Source organism: Diorhabda sublineata, chromosome 1 (assembly GCF_026230105.1).
Source record: "Diorhabda sublineata isolate icDioSubl1.1 chromosome 1, icDioSubl1.1, whole genome shotgun sequence".
In the NCBI taxonomy this organism is placed as follows: Eukaryota; Metazoa; Arthropoda; class Insecta; order Coleoptera; family Chrysomelidae; genus Diorhabda; species Diorhabda sublineata.
The window spans coordinates 36,603,358-36,630,634 of record NC_079474.1 but is presented as its reverse complement, the minus strand read 5'-3'; the positions used below and the strand labels follow the sequence as shown (position 1 = coordinate 36,630,634).

General features: G+C 30.4%; 2 protein-coding genes across 3 annotated transcripts in view; one reads left to right on the top strand and one right to left on the bottom strand.

Moving 5' to 3' along the window:
- Positions 1-8,428, top strand: part of LOC130452884 (receptor-type guanylate cyclase Gyc76C-like) — a 126,326-nt gene extending 117,898 nt beyond the window's left edge. Inside the window, exons 21-24 of one of the 2 annotated variants that reach the window (XM_056792385.1) lie at positions 31-270; positions 1,592-1,821; positions 2,026-2,372; positions 2,692-8,428. In XM_056792385.1, coding sequence (XP_056648363.1) covers positions 31-270; positions 1,592-1,821; positions 2,026-2,372; positions 2,692-2,893 — 1,019 coding nt within the window. In that variant the 3' untranslated portion in view covers positions 2,894-8,428. The remainder of the gene's footprint in view (positions 1-30; positions 271-1,591; positions 1,822-2,025; positions 2,373-2,691) is intronic. The other variant, XM_056792394.1, reaches the window with a different exon arrangement.
- A 397-nt stretch (positions 8,429-8,825) lies between these two features.
- LOC130442826 (uncharacterized) overlaps positions 8,826-27,277 on the bottom strand; it is a 32,670-nt gene continuing 14,218 nt past the window's right edge. Inside the window, exons 4-13 of the mRNA XM_056777228.1 lie at positions 25,481-25,640; positions 24,203-24,343; positions 22,192-22,341; positions 21,539-21,784; positions 18,511-18,658; positions 17,919-18,091; positions 13,318-13,443; positions 13,000-13,257; positions 12,686-12,914; positions 8,826-10,926 (exon numbers count right to left, since the gene is read on the bottom strand). Coding sequence (XP_056633206.1) covers positions 10,715-10,926; positions 12,686-12,914; positions 13,000-13,257; positions 13,318-13,443; positions 17,919-18,091; positions 18,511-18,658; positions 21,539-21,784; positions 22,192-22,341; positions 24,203-24,343; positions 25,481-25,640 — 1,843 coding nt within the window. The 3' untranslated portion in view covers positions 8,826-10,714. The remainder of the gene's footprint in view (positions 10,927-12,685; positions 12,915-12,999; positions 13,258-13,317; positions 13,444-17,918; positions 18,092-18,510; positions 18,659-21,538; positions 21,785-22,191; positions 22,342-24,202; positions 24,344-25,480; positions 25,641-27,277) is intronic.

Sequence of the window (27,277 nt, the reverse complement as noted above, 5' to 3'; positions counted from 1 at the left end):
GAAATTCTAATGGTACACAATATTTTTCAGGTTACATTATTGAAGAACGAGGTATTGTGAATTTGAAAGGAAAAGGAGATGTTAAGACATATTGGTTGACGGGAGCAACGGATCAAGCAATACAAAGACGGGAAGTTGATTTGGCAGAATTACCGCCATTATTTTGTCGACCTAGAAAAAGCCCCAAATTGAATTCTGAATCTAGACAGCCTTCAGTGTGCGGAGGGTTTGGAGGACTGCATAGTCGAAGACACTCTAGCGTACCAAGAGGTGAGTAGAATTTAATTTCGTTATTAAAAATTTAATTCAATTAGTATTGATCTAGCCAATCTATTTGATTCATTTTACCGTTTTTACTACCCACATAAAATAGTGTTATAAATTATTTCCTAGTATTCCGCAGGTTCGCTTGGATATAAAATAGTTTTTCAAAGATCAAATTATTTTAACACAATTATATCCTTTCGAAACATTTGAATGTTTGTAAAAAATAGCCCTGACGTTACTCCGCATAAGTGGTGGTGTCTCATCGCTATGTCCAATTCCTTAACAAAAAACTTTCTTGATGCTCATTATTATTAAATACAAATTAATATAAATACTTTCTAGGCTCAGTTTTTTTGAATATCAACTTATTGTAAATGTGGGTGACATAATTTTAAAGCCCCCAAACAAATAGAGTAATTTGTGATATTTTGCAGAGCTCATTCCACACAAAGGAAAATTCAAATGCAATATCCCTGATTCATTGCTACATTTACAATACTAGTTAGTAATGTCAAAAGTGTTACTCAAATATATTTATTTTTTCAATGTATACTTTATTTTGCATGATTTTTTTTGTTAGTTGAGTTGCTTTCAATTTCTGTTGGTATGGTTACTATTTTTTCGGTGATGGTTTTTTTTAATATAGTTTTGATAAAATGCATGCCTTTTTATAATTTAATTTTAATTTTTTTCAACTTTATCATTTTTTTTATACAATTAATAATTGAAAAAAATTTTTTAAAATAGAAGTTTTAAATTTGGATTAACCAAGAAAGTACTAAATGAGATTGAGAACTTTCTTTCATGAGTTGTTGTTGAAATTTACGTTATCGCTGGTTGAAACTGTTGGATAAAACCTCCCTCCACAGCTCATTAACAACAATTTAATCAACTGGTATCAAATCGTAGAAATGTAATTTTTTTATTTTGGGAAGGTTGGGTGCTGGATCATTTACTTATGAATAACATCTCTCAATACCAAAGACGTATTCAGGATTTTATTTTGGGTATTATTATATAGGTATTAAATCAGATTGAAAGGTGTGAATATCTAACAGATATCAACTAAACTCTGATTCATTCCGGACAGTCAACCTCAACTAACTACAAGCACACAACCAAATATAAATAATGTGTAAACTGTTGCCTAAAACATACGTAGCTATTTTTTTAATACTTGTTAGTATTATATATGAGACGATTTGATATGTAAAAACTGTTATGTTAAATATTGCGAGGATTATATGAATGAAACGCGTTCTCGGTATAATGTTATATTTTTTTATTACAAAAAAACCATTGCCACTGAAAATTTTCCTGCCAGGTACTAGCATTGAAGTGGAAAGCACGTCAACTATCCAAAATTCACCGTTACCTATTCCACACCTTCGTTTAAATCGGCAAAATTTAACTGTTCTAGACCCAGGAGGGTCTAAGTTGACCATCAATACTGCTTTTGGTAGTCAACTGATAGAAGTACCAGAGGAGAATAAAAAGCAGAGACGAGTTTTGTCGAGCATTGCTTCGAGCTGTGACGAACATCAGCGTAGTCAAGTAAGAACATTTATTTAAAAAAATAGTATGTTTTCAATCCTAATGGTTGGGTAAAGTGACATTTGAGTAAAAGTTTAATCAATATCTTTTTTAATATTTGAACAGATATAGCCCATAAATTTAATGTAGAGTTATCGGACAATAAGTATCGACGGGTGGTAGGACTTAAAATCACTGGTGTAGTATAAGAAATCAATTTTTCAGGGTATGCTCAATAGGATAAGGGAATCAAAATCCTTAGATCCCCTACCATTCACCAAATCCAACAAACCTTCGGAGCTTTTTGACAAATTTCTCAAAGGTGACCGAAGATCTAGGCGATCCCTGGAAAATTGCGATAAAATCGGCGAGATACAAATAATTGCTTTACCAGAAGACAAACTTTTAAACAACAATTTTCCTAACGGAAATTTGCTGAATTTTCCTAGAGACAATGTTTACGGAGAAGATGTTCAAGCTCCGTTATTGAATATCGCCAATCATCCAGTCAGTATAAGAAAAAGAGGTGGAAGTGCCGTTGATGATATACCAGAGAGCGACTTCTCCAAAAAGTGAGTATAGTGTAATGAATATAAATGTATGCAGGGTTCCCACAGTTTTAAATTGTGTAGAAATAGAGACAGACATTTCACTCACACAACCTTTCCAGTAAATATTGTGAGCTTTGATATCATTTACCCATGGAAGAAGCAATATAAAATCTGACAGTCAAACTTTACTTCTGATAAGTACATTGGTTTTATTATAGATACATATTCTAAAGGTTGGAATGAAGTCAAATGTAATAATGAGGACCTACAAAGTAACTTTATCTAGAGCAACACTTATTCTACCATAAAACCATATTCAACTATTAAGTTCTATTTACAGATGGCGTTCACTTGAGGCAGTTTCAACGTCATGTGGTCAACTTTCTGATGTACATAGTAAGAAATCAATATCAAAGAACGTTAAAAGTTGGCTAATGGGACTTTTCAATGGCAATGGAATAAAATCTAGTAATAGTTCTTTAAGAAAAGGCGTTATGAATGAGTATAATAATTTACAACCAGAAAAAGAGAGTATTGTTTAAGAAAAAATTGGATTTTGGAAAAATAAAAAAGAATTGTTTAAATCATGTCAGGACCAGAAAGTGAGCATATTTTGTCACATAATATATTGCAACAAAGTATGGTTATCATTCGTTTTTAATATAATTTGAGAAGTATTTTTCAAAAATTTCTTTACCGTTAATTTGAACTCATTTTTTTATTCCAAACTATACAAATTCTTATAAATGTGCTGAGCACTTCAACTCTTCATATCATTATACTATATTCCAACAAGTATTTGTAACAAAATCGCATCTCTTAATAGACCAGCGATGTTCGTAAAGTAAGTTTTATTTAAAAAAAAAATAGTAGAGATTTTGCAATGAAATTGATTGCTCAAAAATCTACAACTCTTACATTATTTTTTTACTTAGTTCTCAGGATTTCCAGGTATTTGTTACAGTGTGGTATATTTTTTTTCATTGTATCATGAGCTAACATGTTCTTTGAGTTCGCCATCGCTGTTGAACTTCTGACCGCCTGACACTAGACACATATACTAGTATGCCTATGTGCAGACAAGCGCGTTCTCTTTCGCACAATGTGACGTCACGTTGGAATCAAAATGTAATAAGTATAATGTATGCTATAAATCTATCAAAAAGTTTTATTTTGATTCGAAATGTAGTATTTGGTGCAAAGATCTATCAGTATATGATTGCCTACCTGTTCCATGAAATAAGAGCGAACTTATTCAATTTAATAATATTGTTTCTGATATATTATGGGTATATTTATTTCTTTGAGCGAATCTTATATAGGTAAATAAGCATTGTTTTAAACTTAGACACTTTGCATTATATGGAACTACCTTCTTTGGAATGAATGGAACAAATACGTGCTAAAATAAATAACACATAAATGGGTGGGCGTATCGTATCTAAATATTTTTAATCAGATTGAAACTGTTCTTGTTTATAATCCTACAAGTGAGTCTACAACAACATAAAATAACTATAATTATTGGATAAAAATAGGAATTATGTGTATAATTTTGTGATTTAGCACATTCATTTACCATATTTTAAATTAATTTTATCCTCTCGACCACCAGCAACTCCAACTTTATCTTAATGACAAAGAAAATATTCTGATTCCAGCGTGATGTCATATCAAATTTGAGCCGACAATTAAAGTTTATCTTTTTTCTTCAAATTTCAAATGCTAAGATATCCACACAACCAACAGTGAACTCAAAATGGCATCTTGCCGAGTATAATGGAACATTATCTTACGTTACGAACATACCTCGTATAATTCACTCCACAGTTTTTATGTTATAATGATTAATCATATTGATGCTATTTGACAAGGTTCTAACAAACACGGGTCAACTTTATGTTTTCTTATTATTCAAATATACATAAAGCCCATTAGGAAGTATTTTAGTGTGAATTTTTAGGATATTTCATTTTTATGTTTGAAAATATCTCCTAATAACCAAAAATTTGAATTTATGATATGAGTACCAATTTATTTTATCTTGGTGGGGTTCAGAAATTACTTGCATATGTTGATAGAACAACAGCTAACTATACAGTACATAGAAAATTGACAGTAAAATATCTAATAGATACTAATTATCTATCAAACTTTTTTCAGTAGACGAGAAAATTTAGTCTGGTCCTATGGGGCGTGCATTTATTTTCTTATTTTGTGATGTTCAATGTGATCCTGCATATACAAAAATTTATTGTTATTTTATTATTTCTTTTATTTTTTCAGTCAGAAAATACTGTTTATTGAATGTTTTTTAGCATTTTAGGTTGTGTTTGTATTATTTCAACGATTTTGCATTTTAAAAATTTTCTATATTCCAGAAAAAATGTTTTTAGTAGTTTTATGTTAATGTGCAATAGAATACATTTTTAATTTTTGTTATACATATTTTATATGCTGGATTGTATTTTTTATGACCAGTTTACCTAGCTCTATCCATTTTTAAAAAATTTATATTATATCAGTTCATGATCTGAAGTGTAGAATATTTCATACCCCTTTCCTTTGCCTATTCTTATCATGGCAAAGTTCTGTTTTCTCTCTTGAATTAGTCTTGACTGTTTTGAAGTATATGTGGAGATGGTGGATTTTTTGTAGCTTCTAAACGGATGAAATTCACTCACTGCTCTTCATTTTATACGCACTTGAACAACAGCCATACACGAGTATGTAGATCTCCATCTACATGTTCATTAACTCATGCCAATCGAGCACCCTTATGAATTTGTGTTAATGGAAATCTTCTCCAAATGCTTCAACATATTGTTTTAATTGAAACTGAAATCTCTTTTACATGATGAAAAAAGTACTTTGTGGTTATTTATGGTAGTTACAATCAGAAAACAATCCTTTGAAGTGGTAGTAACCCTCAGTCATTCACTTCTTGGTCTTCCGTGTTTCCAATGGTTCGTTCATATTTTTTCTTACAATTATGTTGTGTTAGAGATTTGAGCAAAACAATCCTTTAGGTACTAATTTTGTTATCAAGTTTCACTTCAATATTTTACTTTTTATTATGAGTAAGTGGTGGCCAAAATTTAAATTATGTAACTTTCATAAAATTTTGAGAGATATTTTGAATAGGTACACATTCCTAGCATGTGACGATTAGTTCTGTTTGTAATTTTTTCAATTAGTAATTATTCTGTTTCTGGATTTTGAGATTGGGTATCTTTTTGTTAATCAAAATTGGTAACAAGAATGAAGTTGTTGTCAGATGTTGAACATTTTTAAATTGCAAATTCGTACATATATATAATTTTATTTATGATGCAGGAACTGTCATATCAGATAAGCGCAATATCTATAAAACTGTTGCTAGTACAAGTGAAAAAATATATATTTTGAAAAATCTAGATGTTTTCTACTAAATATTTTATATGTTACAATTTGAAAAATTAGAGAATTTTATAGAGTAGTTTAAAAAGCGATCCAGCATAAGGATCATTATTTTTGTATTTTTGTGTTATGTGTATATTAAAATGAAAATAGTATCGTCTACATTTAGATTTACATCTTTAACACTCTTATTTACCATGTGTTGAATGTCAGTTGTTAATTTTCGTAGCCTATAATATAATCTTAAGGTCTACGTCATTGTGAAAAAATTCTTTTAAAATACAGGATGATTCAAAAGTCAGTTTAGAAATATGAACACTCAGTTTTCTATATATTTCTTGAATCAGCTTCAATCACATTTCCCTTTCAAGAAAGAACTATTTTGTTTTGTTTGAATAAAATTATTTAGTTAAAAATCTTTATTATATTTACTTGAAAGTTTATTCTTCTTCTGTCTCTAAAATTAATAGCTATTATTTTATACACGTCGATATTTCATCTGATAGTATGTTTCCTTGCAGCTCATCAGGTTTGATTTTTAATTCCTTAAATTGATTAAATATTATTCTTGTGTGACTACATTTTAGTCATCATTTATTCACTTTTTATCTGATAAAGTTATTAACCGACTTTTGAACTCTCCTTTACTAAATGTATAAATTAAATAATTTTCTTGAATGTAATTGCACTTGAGATGTTACCATAAAAAATCAAGTGTCGATGTTTTTCCAAACTATTCATGTGATGAATTTTTGTATTGAGTAATTTTTATTGTAGCTGCTGTAATTGTTATTTTTGGAAGTGGCAAATGAACCAATTGGCGTGAATTGATTTGTTTCTGAAGCATAAAATGTTTCAAATGCTAAATAAAATTTGGTGCTGGAAGTAAGCTAAAAGTGGCTCTAAATAAATATATTTGTATTTCCAACTAGTAATGGAAATATGAAAAATGTATATTTTTATGACATTTTTAGGAAACTGGATATATGTGTATCAAATGTTTTTTGTTATGAAAAATTTGTTTGTGTTAATGGCGTAATTTCCTGGTTGTTGGAAGCATTTCGTAGACAATTTTTTTAGTTGACAATAGAGACTTTTGAAAAAACACTAGTAGATTACACGAGGATTTAGAACATAGTTGAAATTTTTGAGATGTTTTACACTATGGATTTCAAGCTGCATACAGAAAAAATTGTTTATAATCTTTCAAATGTGAGATAGTCAGCTAACGGACTATTAATCATACGTTTTTGGAAAATCTAAGGTCGTAAACTACGAAAACAAAAACAATGTAAGGATCCATTCAATATATATAAAATTATTATTCACATACATACATTTAGAGTTGATGTTTACCATATTAAACTAAAATTAATATCATGTAATTAATGGAATAAAAATAATAAATATCATTTATTTAATGTGAAAATGTCGCAACTATATTGTATAACAAATCAAATTACAAATAGGTCCGTTTCACGATCATTTCGATTGTAGCAGTGATGCGTTCTATATACATTTAGCTTTATTGTTATCTGTTTGAACGTAAATTAAATTGATATGATCACGAATACTAAAATCTTTAGAAATGATTGGCTTTCTACTATACGTTTTCTAGGATGATTTTTTTTCAATGCCTCATACTAGACACAAAACCTAAGGCTATTTTGGTATGCGAAATAATCTTAAAGGATCGTGGTCATCAACGTTTGCATTTCTAATTTTAATATACACTTTGTCGATTGAAACGTCTTCGATCATGATTGGAACTAAAATTTTCGAAGCAGCGTATCTAACGTCTTACATGTTTGATTATGACCTCTCTGTCTCTAAACCGCTTTGATGTGTTATGAGATATGACATTTCTCTTGGATGTTTTGCAAATATTTGCCCTAGGTTTTAGCTTGGTCGAAATCCTCTTCTGCTTATCAAATTGATCTTAACAATTATTGTCATTGAAGTTATTTTTTGAGTTTTGCTTTCAAAATTTCTGGAACTGTTGGTGGTGTTCATACTGAAGATACTGTTTATTGTTCTACTACACCAACACACAATTATACAGAGTTCAAAGGTAAACTGTTCAATTTCGCTATAAAAACACGCATTAGACAGTGTAGTTGTGAATGTTGGGGTAGTAGTAACAGTAAGCATTAATTCATATTGAATTTTGTATTTGCACATTTTAAAGCAAACTCCCAAGTTTCCTAACGAATTTTTTCTGCTAATAGTATCATTGAAAAATCTATTTGTATTTATGAATATATTTAAAAAATATTGATTGGAGATCGAATTTTAAAAATTCACCAAATAAAGTTTACAATACAACTAATTAGACTTCATCAGATTAAATAGGAAATAAATGACATTTCCGAAAAATGTTTTACGCCCTTAGACTCCAGACTCGGCTATGAAATAGCAACATATAAATGTACAGTTGTTATTTAGTGTCATTGTTTGCAGAAGGTTTTTTGAAGTCAGAATTGTGTTTGAGGCTGTGAATATATTCTCCAATTAATGTATATAAAGTATAATATAGTCGTTAATTTTTATTTTTGGAAGTACTACCTTCGCACTTTGAAAATGGATGTGCCATTAACTTACAAAGTTATGTATTTTAAATTAAATTCACATGTATATATGTTACTGTAGGTACTGTTTGATAATATACATATTTATTTATTAAGTGTTGTTTATTTTTACCTCTCACCATTTTTTATTAATCCTTAATATAAAATAAATCGCTTTTATTTAATACATAATGAAAAAGGAGTTAATGTTACTACATCATGACAACTTCTTTTTATTCGAATATAGTATGTAATATGATAAATAATGTTTTTTACAATTGGGCCCTAAGAGTTCCCTGATAGGGATGTAAGTAACATTTACAAGATAGTGATTCTCCCTAAAAATGTTTTGTTATATATCAAATAAATATTTTTAAATTAATAATACATTAAAATTTTCTTTTTAAAGAAAAATTCTAAAATAAATGATTTCAGCTACATCATTTTTTTCAATTTTTTATTCATAAATTATCTAAAACTTCAAATAACAAATCATTGAATAATTTCCCATACTACACCTTTATTTTGATTAATTTAAAATAAAAAAAAATATTTCAAAATACTGTGACTTTCATGGTTTGATCCTCTCTCTCATCCTAACTCTGTCCGCTTTCCTCACAAAATTCTTCTTAGTATTTTTCTCTCCCAGATTACCAATTTCTCTTTAGTTTTATTAGTCATTATCCAGGTTACACAGGCATATATCAGTGTGCGTTTCAAAATTGTCTTATAAATTCAAACTTTTGTAGATCTGAACAAATCTTTCGATGTTAATATTCTTCTAAGGCACAGCTGTTACTTTTGGCAATTCTTAGTTCGATTCCATAAACTTTGTTTTGTCATTATTAAAGTGTAGGCCTATCTCTTCTGCTGCTGTCATTAGTTGTTTTCTGGTTTCTTAAAGTTTTCTTCTGTTCTATAACCATTTTAGTATTTTTGTCCCTCAAAACAGTTTCAAAATGCATTGTTAACAATTTAGGAAGGATAAAAAAGTAATTTATTCCATATCAGTTTCACTTTAGAAAATGATTCATGACCAGTTTGGTAAAGTAACTTTACCAGACTGGAATAGTCCAACTAACAAGAAGTAATTTTGTCTGCTGAAGCAAATTATAATATGTTGCCCACATAAACACTAACGCTAAACATTCGGGTTAGGTATCAGATATTACTTACCGCGGTTTACTCATAAAAAATAAAAAATTTTTTTGCTCAAATTGAATTAAATATGAGTAAACAGTATGAAATAAAACATTAAACATACATTGCCATGGAATGTCATCAAGTGTATATTGAGAAATAATATTATTTTAATAATTCATTTCCCTGCATTGTACATAACAGTATATTGTTTAATAAGAAAGAAATGATAGTCATTACCCACGAATATGAAATTTGTACATCATACAAGTGGGAAATTAGTATTTCATACGAGTTATACACTATACTTTTTCTATGGCTTCAAATAAATAATAGCGAAATAATATTAACAAATGATATGAACTTCTAATTTTATATCATTAAAAATTTCCATTTACGTACCTACAATAAAAATATCAATTACACATTGAATAATAAAGAAACTCTTTACAATTTTCAGTAAATACATATTGTTTGAAATTTGACATTCCATAGGAAACCTGATTTATTGTGTAATAATAACTACAAGTGTAAAACAATGAAGTCATTGTTCAATCAGATAAGGAAGTGAAATTGAAGACACACAATGCATCTCATTGATCTATCAAGAACAATTAAGATACAGCAGCGAATGAAAACTATAAGACTCACAGACAAAATCGATAAGTTTATGACATAGACCCTCAGATGAAGAAAAATAACAGATCTTGTTATAAAGTAAACAGACAGATATTACATAAACAGAAAAAAGTGACAAATTTTTCATGGGTGGTAATGTTGTGAACGACATAATAGTTGAATGAAAAACACCCAAATGCGAGAAGTTACTTTCAAGTTTTATTCGCTATTTCTCCTACGAACCTTATGTCACACGATACATGTATGAAAAAATACTTACAGCATATGTGCGTGAGAGTATGGTAACAGTTATCTGTACATAACAAATTCAACACCCATTTCCGTCAAACGTAAGTCACTTTACTTAGTTTGTACACACTTGCTGACATATTTCAGCCCACGGGTGAAATTTACAGTTTTATAAGGACGCAAATCGGGTGAAATATAATTATTTTCTTAATTAGTTGAATAAATAACTCTTTTGTTGCATTCTAACAACAAAAACTTCACACATAGTAGTAGTTTCGATCAATCGAATACTTCCTTGTCCTCATCATTGTTTCAATTGAAGCATATCAATTGCAGATGAAAATTTTTAATTTATTTACTGGACCAGAATGAAAAAACTTTTTTTATATATTACATATTTTTTTGACCTTTCTTGTATTCACACCAATTTCTGGGACATCTAGGTACTTGTATATTGCAAGGGTCACATTCGATGTTATCGTTAACCCCGACAAACGATTCTCCTTGTTTAATGTCGTTTTTCAAGTGCATAATTGCATTATCCAAATTACAAGATTCAAATTCCGTTAGGTTGGGTACACCGAGGTTTTTCGATATACCACCTGAAATAAATCAATAGGTTAATGATTTGAAAAAAATATATATAGTTCATTGATAATAAAATTGGTAGATAATAAGAAAAAAATTATACAAAACAAAGTGTACATAGCAATTGTGAGACCAATCATCACATATGGGGCAGTGGTATGGGGTACTAGAACTATTCTGAATACCACGAGAACAATCTCTCAAAGGTAGAAAGACTGGCCTGCTTATGTGCAACTAAGGCCATGAAATCTTGCCAAACAGCTGCGCTAGAAGTGATCCTAAATCTTCCACCTCTCTACATAGTACTGGAAAGCGCGACAGAGAAGACATCACTTAGATGTTCAGAGACGGAAGCATCAAAGAAAAGCCGTTCCTAAATAATGACCAACCCTGGGACATGTCTCAGGACGTTGCATCGAAAAAGTTTAGTTTTGAGAAAAACTTCACCTCAAAAATAAACTGTAAAAGCAAATGGGATCAAAACACCATACAAGAAATGAACAGAAATGCCATTAAATGGTATACGGACGGATCAAAAACAGCAGACAGAACTGGAATAGGAGTGTACGGGCCCAGAACCAAACACTCTGAAAGCCTTGGCACCACACCAAGCTTTTTTCAAGCAGAAATCTATGCCATCAAAAAATGTGTTCAGTTTAATCTAGAGAGGAACTATTGCAAACAGGAGATGATCAACTTGTCCGATAGTCAAGCAGCCATTAGATCTCTAATCTCCAATAACATAAAATTCAAACTAGTTTCGGATTGCTAAAAAAAATTAAACGAGCTAGGCAAAAAGAATAAAATCACCCTGCAATGGATTCTGGGACACACCAGAGCGAAGGAAAACGAAATAGCTGATAAGCTAATTATTGGGACAACCTACAGGGGCTAAGACAGGAAGACTCTTCTGGGACACTATAACCATTCTCTCCAAGTGTGAAACACTAAGGAACTCCAGAGCACTACACCTGGGAGCGTTTGAAATAGAAGACGAAGATCTAAGTCAATTAAAGCCATCCCACATTCTAGACTTTTTAAAAGGAGTGGGATTGATGGATCAGTTGTAAACACCGAGTTTTCCAGTATCGTAGCAAGAAAGGGGGACACAATAGGTCCTTTGGGTCTCAGTGTATACGAGACCCCAAATCTATATATACATACAAACATATATAACGAACTAAATATTCCATTTATTCCATGGTTTCTACAACAGTATAAACAATGATGCTGATAAATCTCTGTTTATATGATCATTCAATATTTCTGTTAGTTCAGTGATGGCAAATCTTTATCAATTTTGGTAAGTTATTATTGATTAGTTTTAAATTTATAAATGTTTCAATGCCTGCAATTTAACTCTTCGTAAATATAGATATTATTACCAATGCTGAACTAAGGGTGGAAATCTTGGGTTCTGAACAACAAAATGAAACACCTGTGAAGGAACGAGTATGGGAGGAATAATAAAATAAAAAAATCACAACAAAAATGGGGATGTTTTCACGACATTGAGATAGTAAAGTTGATATGAGGAATGTAAGTAACAGGAAAGAGAAGAAGAGACAGGCTAATAAAGATGCGGAATGCAAAAATAGCTGAGTCAAGTTAAGCACCTGTACATCTATGGTAAGAGACTGTGTATTAGTAAGAAAGCTGTTGAGGTAGTTTCCAAGAGCGACATAGCATGGGGTATGAAGTTACTTAGTATTATTCATTAGTAAATTTGACCTATTAAAATAGTTATTTTTAATAAAATTCTTTTATACAAACCAGTCCCTAACAGAAGGGGGGTTGACAAATATTTTGCATCAGGGTGAATTTTAGAAGCAACATAAGCACACTCGATAATATCTGGATAACCTTTCATTGCTTTTACTAAAGAAATAATGAATCTAGCACATGCAAATGCGCTAGCCAATGCGCCATTTTCGCCCGGTTTCATTTTCATCAGATGATCGTTTGCTTTCTTTACATGCATTGTGATATTTTCTATTTCTTCCTAAAATACGAGTTACACTTGTAAATAAAGTACAATGTATAGATAATTATTTAATAGGATTATGCCAAAATCGTTGAATATTTACGGGGGTGTACTCTGGTGTAGGTTTAGTATTCGATAAAACTGGTACTACGGTTTCCTCTGTATGACCTCCTATCACCGGTACTAGTACGCATTCAGGCTCAAGACCAAGAGCCCGGGCAGCAAATGTATTCGCTCTGACAGTATCTAAAGTGGTGATACCAAAAATAGTGTTAGGATTATAGCAACCGTGTTTTTTTAATATTTCGCAAGCCATAGGTACTAAACTGTTGATTGGATTTGTACCAATTGCCAAAAATGCCTATAAAAGGGGAAAATTTGTTTCCGTATTATTAAATAGCTATTAATTAATCATACATACCTTGTTTGCATATTTGCCGACATTTGTAACTATTTCTTGAACAATTTTAGCATTTGCAGACCACATTTTCTCTGGATTTTGATCAGAATTAGGTGCAGAGGCTAATACTACCACCAACTTGGAATTCTACAATAAAATAACTTCTCTTCACTCTTTTTATTGATCTGAATAGTAAGAGTATAAAATAAGTTTTTTATTTTGTCTTATATGACTGCAGAATTCTCATTGTTAAATGTTAATGCAAAACAGAATTGATTACACCGCTATCCTATATCTCCAATTGCCCTACTACCTTCTACATTTTTTATATATCTACTTCCACCCACATTATCAATAAACGTTCCATTGTGAACTAATTTTTAAAACAAAATTTAAATGCTACAGGAGCATATACTTTTACATTAACTTGTTTCTTCCTTGTAACAGACCAAAAATTGTTTATAGTAACCCAAGGGCATTTAATTTTGCTTTCATAGGGATTTGTAATTTTTAATATTTTTATAAAACGTACATAATGGAACCTTCATGTTTTGAGCCAATGGCAACATTTTGAGAATGGAAACAAACTGTATTATAAATTTTTTTTTTATTAGGGTGAGTCATGAGGAAGTTTACATATTTTGACTATATGTAGGGACCCTCAGGGAGAATATGAGGCTACTAAAAAGTGTCAACTCCTCTTCTTCATTAATTTATAGGGTAATTTGTGAAAGTGACTATAGTATAACACAGCTCATTTGATTTTCAAATTGTTTCATTATGCAGTATACTACTATCAAGGATTCGATTGGTATTAGCTGAGCTTAGAAATTCCAGGAACCAATTTGGAAAAATCAATTTAGGGATTCGTATTGAATATTTTTTAAAAATTCAATAAGTAATTTTCAAACTATATTTATGTAGTTTGACCTAACCAATGGAAACGACATATGCGACAAAGTGAATGATCAAATCTCTCCAAAAATAATGTAGCACATAATAAGGTATTCATTTAGACAAATTTTATGAGTTACGAGTATTTTAACAGAAATAAGTACTTCCAACAGAATTTTTCATGTATTTATGTGAATAAGAACACATATTTTTTGTGTGCATCTGCGAGATAGATTTTCTGACAGTGGAATTCCGAGTCATCCAACATTTGGGTCAGTTTTTAATTATATGCGCGAAAATGGCACTTTCCCCGTGGAAGAATAGAACGATATGTAGATGACATTAGTAACACGTCAAAAACTTAATATTACTCAATCAAAAGTAATTAGACTCTCTTAAAAAATCAGCTATACCCTTATAAAGTGCAAATTTGTAGACGGATTAACAATCGTCGACCAACGTTGTACAGGACGTTATTTACAGATGAAGCCCAGTTTACAAGAGATGGGATAAACAATTTCTATGTGAGGACAGAAGAAAATCCTCATGCTATTCGAGAATGTCGTTCCCATTTAAGGTTTCAGTTGACGTGTGGATTGGTGTCATAAATGACCAATGAGTAGATCCTCGCTTTTTTATGGTCGTTTAAAGAGGACAGGTGTATTTTGACATTCTACAAAATATTTTTGTATATATATTTTCTTGGCAACGCGCACGTTGTTATCCGAGAGATGTATTTTCTGCATGATGGAGAGTCCCCCTACTTTTTACTGGCAGTGAGAAAACACCTAACTCCCATTGATTACTATATTTGGGGACCATTGAAGCAAAAAGTTTACACAGAGAATAATAATAACAGATAATTATTAATTGATAGAATTATATTTTTTTTGTAATACTATTAGGAACGATCCCCAGAATATCCATAATTCGATAAGGCATCAAAAATTTTTATTATTTTCTTATAATTATTGTATTTATCAGCTCTTCTTTGTGTGTCTTAACTATATAATTTTAGTTAATGTTCTAAAATTGTTGCTCGTTATTGGTATCAGTAACTATTTTTTGTTGTTTGGTCGTTACTGTAATTCGATACAATTTATCATTACAGTTAAAATACTCGAAATTTATAAAATTTGTCTAAATTAATACCTTATTATGTGATAAGTCTTATGGCTCTTCTATTTTTGGAAAGATTTCATATTCACAAAAAATTTACTAAAAATGCGACAACCTTGTCGCATATGTCGTTTTCATTTTTATTTTTTCAAAGCCGGTCCTGGAATTTTTATGTTCTAGCTGATACTAGGCGAAGTTTTCTAGCAGTGTACTGCATAATGATATTTTAAAAATTAAATGAGCTGTGTTAACACCATAGAAAATTGAAATTTATAGTCAATTTCACAAATAAATAAAGAGACACTTTTTAGTAGCCTCATGATATCCTTCTTAAGCGATTCTACAAATGGTAGAATTATGTAAGTTCCTCATGACTCACCCTATATTGCAAATATTATATATATATATATATATATATATATATATATATATATATATATATATACAGTGCTTTTCAGATAAAAGTATTCACCTTTAATAACTTTTGTAATACTGGTATTTAGAAAAAATCCAAAAACACGTCAATTTATGTTGGAAGGGGCAAGCATTATGGCTTATTTAAACTTACTGGAAAAGCCACCCCCACACCCCTAGCAGCATCCCCTTTATTTTTTTAAATTAGTTTTCATATTTTTTATGTAAAATTTGGATACTCCTCTTTGAGCTGATTTCAAAAATGTATAATACTTGTAGGTTAAAGTGGTTAGTTTATGAGATAAACAATTTTTCTTTTAAGAGCACAAATTTTACTTATTATTTACTTTCACCTTATTTGCCTGTACTAAAATGGGTTGTACAACAGTTCAAACTCTTTAATCTTTTTAACTGTGCTATTTATTATGAAGTTACAATAAGTGTTCAAAATGAGTACCATTCACTTCCATACAATGGTATAATCTATTTTGAAATGCCTCTCTGACATTGCTTAATACGGCTGGATTTAATTGTCGACATTCATTTTCTATCCTCTCTCGTAAATCATCCAGAGATTCTGGTTGGGTAGCATAAACTTTTGTTTTTAAATACCCCCATAAAAAGAAGTCTAGGGGTGTTAAATCCGGTGACCTAGGTGGCCACTCCATCATCTGCCCCCTTCTAGCTATCCAACGAGCGGGAAATGTTTCGTTTAAAAATTGTCGGACAGGCATAGCATAGTGTGGGGGAGCTCCGTCTTGTTGAAATACCAGTAAATCTTCGGAAAGGTTATCATCATATTATTGTTGTAATACGTGGGTCAACCCCTTCCCTGAGTAACTCAAGATATGATTCACCATTTAAATTTCCGTTGATGAAGAAAGGTCCGACAATGTGGTCACCTAGGATACCACACCAAACGTTTAACTTTTGGGGATGTTGTGTATGGAATTCACGCATAATATGTGGATCACTTTCAGCCCAATATCTACAATTATGCCTACTTACTAAGCCATTTAATGACCATGAGCATTCATCAGAAAAGCAAATATTGTTTAACAATTGTGGATTGTTATTGATAATTTGCGTCATTGATTCGCAAAACTCTAGACGACGATCAAAATCATCTTCATTCAACTCGTGCACCAACTTAACTTTGTATGGGTGGTACTTGAATTTATGTAGAACTCGGAAAACTGTAGAAGATGAAACACCGATCGCTCTACTTATTGTTGACAACGATTGGGGTTGTTGAGCCTCTAAGCTGACTTGCCCTAAAATTGCCACTTGGATTGCTTCGTTATTTACGAGTCCCTCTCGCTTATGCACTTTATTGCAAACAGACCCTGTTGTGGTAAATTTCTCCATCAATTGAATTACATACTTATGAGTTGCATGTCTTCCGTCATGTAATTCGTTAAATATTCTAGCAGCAGCTCTTGCACAATTATTATTTTGGTAGTATAAACCTACAATTTCAATTCTTTCTTGCAAAGAGTAAACCATTTCAGAGAAACAAAATAAATAATGTATCAAATTACACTATCAATAGTGACTACAAATTCTAGTTGACAATGTCAAACTTTAATAAAAAGTAGAGTTTTTTGTTGTTGGATTTTTTAAGTAGAATAAATAGCACAGTTAAAAAGATTAAAGAGTTTGAACTGTTGTACAACCCATTTTAGTACAGGCAAATAAGGTGAAAGTAAATAATAAGTAAAATTTGTGCTCTTAAAAGAAAAATTGTTTATCTCATAAACTAACCACTTTAACCTACAAGTATTATACATTTTTGAAATCAGCTCAAAGAGGAGTATCCAAATTTTACATAAAAAATATGAAAAGTAATTTAAAAAAATAAAGGGGATGCTGCTAGGGGTGAGGGGGTGGCTTTTCCAGTAAGTTTAAATAAGCCATAATGCTTGCCCCTTCCAACATAAATTGACGTGTTTTTGGATTTTTTCTAAATAGCAGTATTACAAAAGTTATTAAAGGTGGATACTTTTATCTGAAAAGCACTATATATATATATATATATATATATATATATATATATATATATATATATATATATATATATTATATATATATATATATATATATATATATATATTATATATATATATATATATATATATATATATATATATATATATATATATATATGCTAATTTTCATGAGTTGTATTAACTTACTTGTAAAGCTTGTTGGTAGCACTCTTTTCCTGTATATGCCACAACTTTGCAATTTGTATCAACGTGATTAAGTTCACCTGCTAATCCTGCTGTTGGGACCATATCATGTATACATAGCTCATCTAGTAACGGTGATTGTTTCAAAAGCAAACATAGGGGCTGGCCAATGTTTCCTTAAAATCGATAGGTTTGGATGTAGCATTATAAAATAATACATTGAACATTTATAAAAAAAAATTCTCTTGCATAAGAAAATAAATCTGTAATAGTAATATAAACACGTAAATTCTCAATAAATGTATTTTTTGGAAACGATATCAGAGAATTCTAATATCAATTTAAAAGCATCAGTGAAATGAAATAGTTTTTTATCAATGAACAGTCTACATAGAAATAATTTTTACACAAAATTGGAAAGTGCTTCATAATCATCAAAAAATTATATTTGACGAATTTATTGTGATCAATGAAACATAATGTCACAAAAACTTTAAACTTGATTAGAGTTATCAAGAAGTGCGCGTAAAAACAGCATATGTTCAGAACCTTGAGTTCAATAATACTTAGAATTTATTATATTTAAGAAATTTACCTGCTCCTCCTACGATTGTAACTTTCATGCCAGTAGAATTGGAATTATATTGTTTTGATGAAGATGATAAATGCTTTACTCCCATGGTCCATTTGAAAAGTGTACCAAAAATTTTTATGAGAACCATTGGAAAATATAGTGAATTTTGCTGTTAATTTTGACTAGATATAATGACATTAGTTTGATTTATCACAGTAACCAGGTTTTTCAATACGTTTTATCTACTAAAATTTGAACTACTGATAATATTGTTCCAGTATTCAACTTATGAATAATGTCTAATTTACAAAATTTCAAATCTCGTTTAACAGAAAATATGTGCAACTTCTGAAGCCACACTGCAAAATTACATACAAAGAAATTTAATAAATTCTATCAATTTATAATTTTATTTTTCTTCTCTCATTTATTTATTTTCATCTTGTCATACTTCGCTTTGAAGCAGTAGATAGAATGAATACAAGCATGACGCGCTCTAGATGTTATAAATGTTAGAAATAGTTAAACTTATTGAGAAACTGTGATAACGCACACAAGGATCGCACTAAGTGAAAAACTAATAGAATTTGTACATGTTCATGAGTCTATATAACAAACAGTCGGCTGGATACAAGAAAACTAAAATTTGGCAAAAAATACCATGACAAGAACTGTTTGTCTCTGTCTCTGCTCAATAAATTGAATAGTTGATCATATAAACCCGGATTCATTCATCTATGTTTAAAAAATTCGTCTGGATCTATTTCGTTTATTTTGAAATATCTTTTAGTACAGTTTTAGAATAACTTCATCAATTGGAAAACTGATGTCCTTGTTAACGTAACAGATTATTTGCCTCTCACAGACATACCTGACCTACAGACGATCAAAAAAGGAAAAATTAATGTGCAATTTAACAAAGTTCATAGTAAGCTTAGATGGAAGAGGGAAATTTTTACCTGATTGCTAATAGGACCATGTAGAAAACAATTTTTTTAACGCCCTGTTAACAATAGTTGTTTGGAATAAATAAAATGAAAAAATAAGCCAAGAAGTTATATTAATTAGCATACACATCAATATAAATCACAAACTTACCTACAAGGAAAAGAAAACAAACTAAAAAAATCTCTACACCTCTAGGCATCTTTAGACAGCTGCGACAATATAGTGGTGTATTGCCAGTTGGTGTCTAAAAACTTTCTATTGACATATATGTTAATTACTGTTCAGTAATTGTTCATAAAAAACACTCTTCAATCTGAAATTTAATAATAGGAGCGTTTCCCTTAAACTATTACTGATCAACAAAAAAAAATAAAAACAAACTAAATTAAAATGTTTTGGGTACAACCTCTATACTTTGCATCAAATAAATGCTCCCTTTGCACAATATAATAAATACATATCATATTATCGGGGCACTAAACAAAATTACATCCATTATATATTTTGTTGATTATCAATTACAAACTAGTGCCTAATAATAGTGTATTAAACTTCTAAAGCTATCTACTCGTTATATTATAATAAATGTATATAAAATCAGATCGCCCACTTACAAAGTTATCTCACAATTTAATGGAATTACCAATAATGCACATTGCATATTTTTGTAGGAAAAAATAAGTGAGACATAATAAAGAAGAGAGATTAATAAAGGATCAATTCAATAATGGAAAAAATAAACAGGATACTGCTGAATTGGTATGATTGAAAATCAAATGGGAAGACCTAGAAAGGAAAGAATATGGCAAAAGAAAGAAGAAATGGATACCAGATGGACCGGAACCCTAAAATTTAAAAGGGATAGAAAAATTAATGGTATCAGATGTAGAGATGAGATCTAAAGGGTTGCTTCCAGTTATTAAATAAAATTCACTTAATCTTTTATTAAACCTGGAAACAGACAGAGAACCACAAAAATACTAGTTTTCTTATACATATTACCATATTCTTCTATTACCAACATATTAAACCTTTACTTTTTTTATTATTAGCTTATTACAACAAAACTTATCTGGTATGTATGTTCAGGATAAAACATTCAAATAATAATGAAGTTACTCATTGAAAAGATAATGGAAGATTGTAAAAAATCTCACTTTTTTATCTTTATGTATTTTATTCTAATTGTCTTGTCATGAGAAATCAATTAAATTTAAAGCCTGATTACATCATTTCTATACATGTTTTTTTTTTCGAGACACAAAATAAAATATTGGGAATATAAGAAATAAAATTCGATATTGAATCTCCTAAATTAAAGGTAAATAACATGATAATTTTTTTTTTAAAAATTCGAATACATCGTGAAAGTTTTTTGTAGAATCGCGAATAGTAATTTTAATTAATACTTAATGGGCGTTCTGGCGTGTTACTAATACTACACAGACTCAAATCTTCCAACTAAAAGAGTTACCAGTAAGATAAAGGCCCATTACTCATAATCTATATTAGTAGTAGATTTAAACCATGTGACGCATAGTTACAGTGTGTAATAAACTCCTATACACATACACACACACACATTGAAAAGTTTTTACGAAAACGAAGATACCACCAAACGCAAAAATAATATGTAAATCGATTCTCGAAAAAAACCACTAATTCTATGCAAAGTATAGCTTGTAAAATTAGATGCTATCCTTCTCTTTAACTGCTTCTGGTAACTTTTCACGTATACTTTTCCATTAAGATTCTTCAATTGAGACAATGTAGTTGACTAACAGTAAGAATATTTCAATTCTCACGTGAAAAGTGACCAAAAGCAGGGCAATAATTTTAGATCCAAGATAAAATAATTGAAAAATCTCGTTAGTACTGATACGAGCAATTAAGAAAATATAACTTAAATTGATCTACCAAGAGAAGAAAGCTTACAACAATCAACTTTAGATTCTTATCATGTTTTGTAGTCGCGCCTCTCGAGATTAGTTTGCCTATAAAACAACAAAAATATAAATCAAGTTTGTTGTGAGAATAAATTGCGGTTGGATTTGGTTTACAGTTTGAGGCGCTCCAAGACTGTTTTTCTGTTAGATGATCACTTCTTGGTCATGATTTTCAAGTATTCAAGTGCATGGTGAGCTGCTGAAGCTTTTGCCTCTTTCGGAGTTTTACCGGTACCATAACAGACAGCTACAGGGAGAGTTGAAATTTGCACCAAGCATTGGTGACAACCTGCCAAAGATTTTTCTTCAATATCAACGTAAGTTACTTCAAATGATTGTTCGGCGGCGATTTCTTGTAGGAATTGAACAAAGTTGAAATCCTTGGAGCTGATAGCAACAGTCTGAAAACACAACAGTATATTACTCCAATTTGAATTAAAAAATAGAATATGCAAAGCTACTCTAGCCCATTATAAAAAAGCATGGAAAAAACAGGACGGCACATATTTGAAAATACTCCCTTAAGGTTGATTAGAGAGACTTTTATAATTATTTTAGTAGTGTTTGAATTTGAATTAGTAGTTACTTTAACTTCACTGTAATTTGCTTCAACGAAAAGACACATTTGTTAAACGGCATTCTGTGTTATAGAAATATTTTTTGATTTCACCCCTTCAAAAATTAAAAAAAGCTGCATCGTTATCAAAGTATCTTGGAGGATATAATATTTATTTTTAAAATGAGTTACTTCCACCTCAAAATTTCTACCCATACAAGTCTCAAAGTTCAATAAAATTGTCGTAGATACCTGCAATTCAGCCAATTTTTGTCCAACAGCATTTTTCAAAGTTTTATGGAAATGGGCCACTTTGAGTGATTGTTGATTACTCAATTTGGTAATTTTAGTATCTTTCAAACCTGAGTAACGATTCTGAACACTTCCGAGTTTATTAACAAACTACAAAGAAACAACAATATAAAAACACAAAATTGAAATGATAGTGTGCTAAGATAATTTTTTTACTTTCTTTCAAAACTTTAAGCAAGTCATTTTTCATTTCAATTTTGTATTATTAGTTGTTTTTTTTAAATGAAGTTTGTTAGTACTAAAATTGTTTGCACAAGTACTGAAAGACAGTAAAATTACCGTAGCACAAAATAATATCTCATCAAAAAACGTTTTGTATAGCAATGAAACCTTTTCAATAATTACATTGATACACAGGGTGGTCCAATGAAAAGTTTGCACCTTTTTTTGTAATTAAATTCAAAAATGCTCGGACAAGTCGATTTTGCTTTTGAGGGAGACATATTTTAAGCATATTATTCGATATGCACCTTTAACCCCTAGCGGGGGTGAGTAACAACCCTAAAATTTTAAATGGAAAGAGGGGTCGACTGATATATTATTTGAAAGGGCACAAAATTGTCTTTGATACTCTATTTGTTGAATTTTACTAAAACAGTTAATGCGAAAATGGAATTAAAGACATTAAGCCGATAATTTTGGTATTAACGAAAAATACAAATAAGTTTTAATTATTACGAGTGAATACAACTACAATCATTTCTAAATTATTTAATTAAAAGGAGAATGGGATTTCAGTAACACGACATTATTTATCAGAAATAAATTCCTCACTAATCGTTTGAGTTTTTTTGATGAAATAAAAACTGCAGATACGTGTAGGAAAAGAATTTACACAGTTTATTTTAGCCTCTTCATTGATTCAGTTTTGTTGCTTTTCAAGTTATTTTAATTTTAATACAGAATGATTTATTCCATTCCAGAACAATTGATCCTTTAATAACACAAATAATTGAAGATGACTAAAATCATACTGCTAATCGGCTTCATTTTCAGCAAGATGGAGTACCTCCGCACTATGTGGCTCCTGTAAGACAGTTCTTAGATGACCGGTTTCCTGGACGGTGGATTGGAAGGAGGGGCCCAATTGAATGGCCTGCCAGGTCACCGGATTTATCGCATTTAGACTATTTTCTTTGGGGACACTTAAAAAATAAATGTTTTGCCACGAAGCCCGAGTCCATAGAAGATCTTCGCCAACGGATTACAGCAGAGTGCAGAAACATAACACCTGACATACTACAAAATGTTAGAAATAGATTTGAACAAAATTTGTATTATTGTATGGAATCAAATGGGTAATAGTTTCAACATTTGTTAATGTAAGGTTTTGATAAATCAATTTAACGGCTGGTTTATTTTTTTTATAAAGCATGTTAAAAATAACAAATATTGGAATATACTAACGATTGCAGTTGTTTTCACTCGTAATAATTAACTTATTTGTATTTTTCATTAACACCAAAAAATTTTCGGCTTAATGTCTTTAACGCCGTTTTCGCATTAACTGTTTTGGTAATATTCAACAAATAGGGTATCATAAGAAATACAATTTTGTGCCCTTTCAAATAATATATCAGTCGACCCCTTTTTCCATTTAAAATTTTAGGGTTGTTACTCACCCCTGCTAGGGGATTGAAGGCGCAGATCGAATAAAATGTTTAAAATGTGTCCCCCTTAAAAGCAAAATCGACGTGTTCGAGCATTTTTGAATTTAATTACAAAAAAAGATGCAAACTTTTCGTTGGACCACCTTGTATGTACGTATGTATGATGACCGATTAAAAACGAAAGATAGAATAAACGTTCCAAAATATTTCGTAGTAAATGTACAATATTTGGCATATTTACACAAATTACTACGCTGAACTTATTATATAATTATCTCTTGCACAAATGTAAAAAAAGCATATTTCAGTTTAAAATGGAAATACATCAATAAAACACTTACATCTTCACAGCTTCCAAATACACTAGGTAAATTGTTACCATCAAGTGGCAAATCTTGTAAAGCTTGCCACATTTTGTGAGCTGCCATTCTCTTCGCTAGTTTCTTGGACTTGCCAGTACCAACTTCTCGGAATTTCAGAACCTGAAAATTTTAACAAAACATTGTATACTGTAAATTCTAATATTGAAACTTTCTGTTTAATCTAAATCAAAATTGAAGGTTTTAAAATAATATTTAATATTTAAAATAATGTTCTCCACTAAAATTCTGTGAATATTTAAAAAACGGTAGTTTTGGTTAGATGGGTAGTTTTTTTTTCAAATTACCAAACTAAATTTATCAAATATCTTGTTAATTGAAAAAAGTCAAATATAAACACCCGAAAATTTTAGAGATTTATTTTGTAAGATATTTTATTTTGATAATTGTAGAACCATTCTTTATAAAGACTTTCAATAAGTTTAACAAAAATATTTATGAACCATATTAACACTTTATTTAGATAGAAGCATTTTTATATTGAATTCCACATGAAGACATTTATGGATCATATGTAAGAAAATGTTTGAATGACCCAAAGAGCAAATGAACCAAGAAAAAAAATTTTTGCTCAAAATAAGCTTAATGCAACATTTTTTTTGACTAAATTAACAAAAAAAAAAATAAATACTTGATATAGCGAAACGGAAATCCATTTATTAACAATTTTTTTAAGCTCATTCTTGGTAGTTATGTAGAACTTAAACATCAATATGGAAATTATAAAAATCCGACAGAATACTGCAATTTTAAATAGTTCTAAAAATATTTAACTTTATTACTAAAACAGATGATGTATTTCAAAGAAATTGTAATAAGAAGAATAAAACTTTTCGTCAATATTTTTAACAGAGTTTAATTTTTCTCCAAGGCTCTAAAGCTTGCAAATGACTTTCGGTATCAAAAAAAATATTATGCTGCTATTAATCTCTCACCCACAAAAATAAAGATGAAATATTCAATATAAAAACCATTGAGCAGAAAACGAAAAAAAAAAATTAATGTATGTGTTAATTATCAATTCACACTATATACAAGTGTCCTATACAAACATTAACCAATTGGAATAAATAGCAAGACTGTCTAGAATTACTTCAAACTACATTCAACTTGATTTGAAAGTGATCAGATCCTTTCTATCTATATTTTTAGTCCCGCCTAAGTCTAGGAACCCATTAAACTTACCTTACAGACGATGATGAACAGTCTTTGATGAGGATGGGAAAGTCGTTCACTTACCTGACAGGCGATGGTAAATTGTCTTTCGTGAGGCAGTCCCTCTTCGTGTTCCATTTCGTACGATGGTGGTGGCCAACGGCGGGACATGCACATCTCCTGGAGCCAGCCGATGGGGTTCCCCATCACTTTATCATCGAAAGGTGATACCACTTGGTTGGTGCTATACAATTATAAATTTTCAAGTTTAAAATTTTCCTCACCTTCATTAAAATAAACCATTCGGTTCGAAGGGAAGTAAAAGAGACAGAATAATTCAAGTTTAAAGAATCAACACTAAAAAAAGTATTTACCCAAAAAATATGTTGTCCAGTTGTATATTTCTTTTCCGTACTTTGTCTTTTAAGCAGTATTTCAAATTTGCCATTGATTAGATATTAAAAAAATGTTTATGGCGACAAGAAAATTCAAATTACGTTTTAAAAAACAAGGATCAATATCTCCAACAAATAAAACCGTAACAGAGAATTTACAGTTACTAAGGCATCAATTTATTATTTTCAAATTTTGAAAGAGGCGGTTCTTATAGTCTGCACAGAATTGCCACTATATTTAAAGCAAGTTCTTTCATATATTGTCAATTTGACGTTTATTGGGCATCCAAAAGTCAAGTTTATGGATAAATTAAATTTTAACTAAAACTATGGTTATTTATGTTGATTCATTTTTTTTTCTATGACGCATGATAATCACTATAAATGGTCAATTAAAATTGAATCGTTTATTTCAGAAACCCGTCATCTGCCATGTGTCCAAATGGGTTTTTTCTAACATGGAATATTGAGTGCAGAAACCCGTAAACCGGCGTCACTTGACGTGTTTCTGCAGTAAATTTTTGTTGCATAACTGTTTTCATGTGTTTGTTTACGCCCTTATACAGTTAGTTGCTGTTTAGAGGTCATAGACGTAATATACTGTTGTGTTCATAGTTGAAAGTTTCGTAGTTTTACATTGTGTTTTATTATCGTTTTCTTTACGAAGTGGATAGTAGAAGTTCTGAGGATGAACCTCAGCCTAAAAGGAAACGAGGTATTGTCAATGAAGAGAAATATAAAAGAAATTTTATACCAACATCCAAAGTGAAAGGTGAAAAATACACGAACTACAAAGGTAACATTGTTTTACAAAAATGTATTCCTGATGAGATTGTTTGTAAATGCTCACGGAAATGCAATTTATCCATTGATAATGACACAAAATAACAGATCTAGAATACTTTCTACTCAATCGATTGTAAAAACGAACAGGATTTATATTTGCAAACTTTGATTGAGGCTAAAGAAATTAAGCTTAGAACGAAAAAAGTAACATATTGCTTTGCAAGACACACTTCTTTTCATTACAATGTTAAGGACACTAGGGAATTTCTTTTTGTTTGCAAAAATGTATTTATGCAAATACAAGTTGTTTCTCGTGATAGAGTTGCAAGACGAACTAGTCGATTAGTTCAAAATAAAACAACTACTGACATGAGAGGCAAAAACCGCAGCGGAAATGCCATCAAAGGTGACATTTGTGTTACTGTCCATAACCACATTTCTCGATTTGAGGTTAGAGAAACCCACTATGAGACCAAGAAGAAGCAATACTTAGATGTGTAAATGTTGTAAATCGAACAACCTGAATTGAAAGATGAAGTCAAATATAGTTTTTTCACAGATATTTCATAGAAAATTTCAGCTTATTATTTGGACGGCTACAGGTTGATGTATGCAGTGTGAACATTTCAAATCCAAACTAAAACAAATGTTTAAGCGAGAACGTCAAACGTTTACGTGAGTAAATAGTTCACCTGCGCAG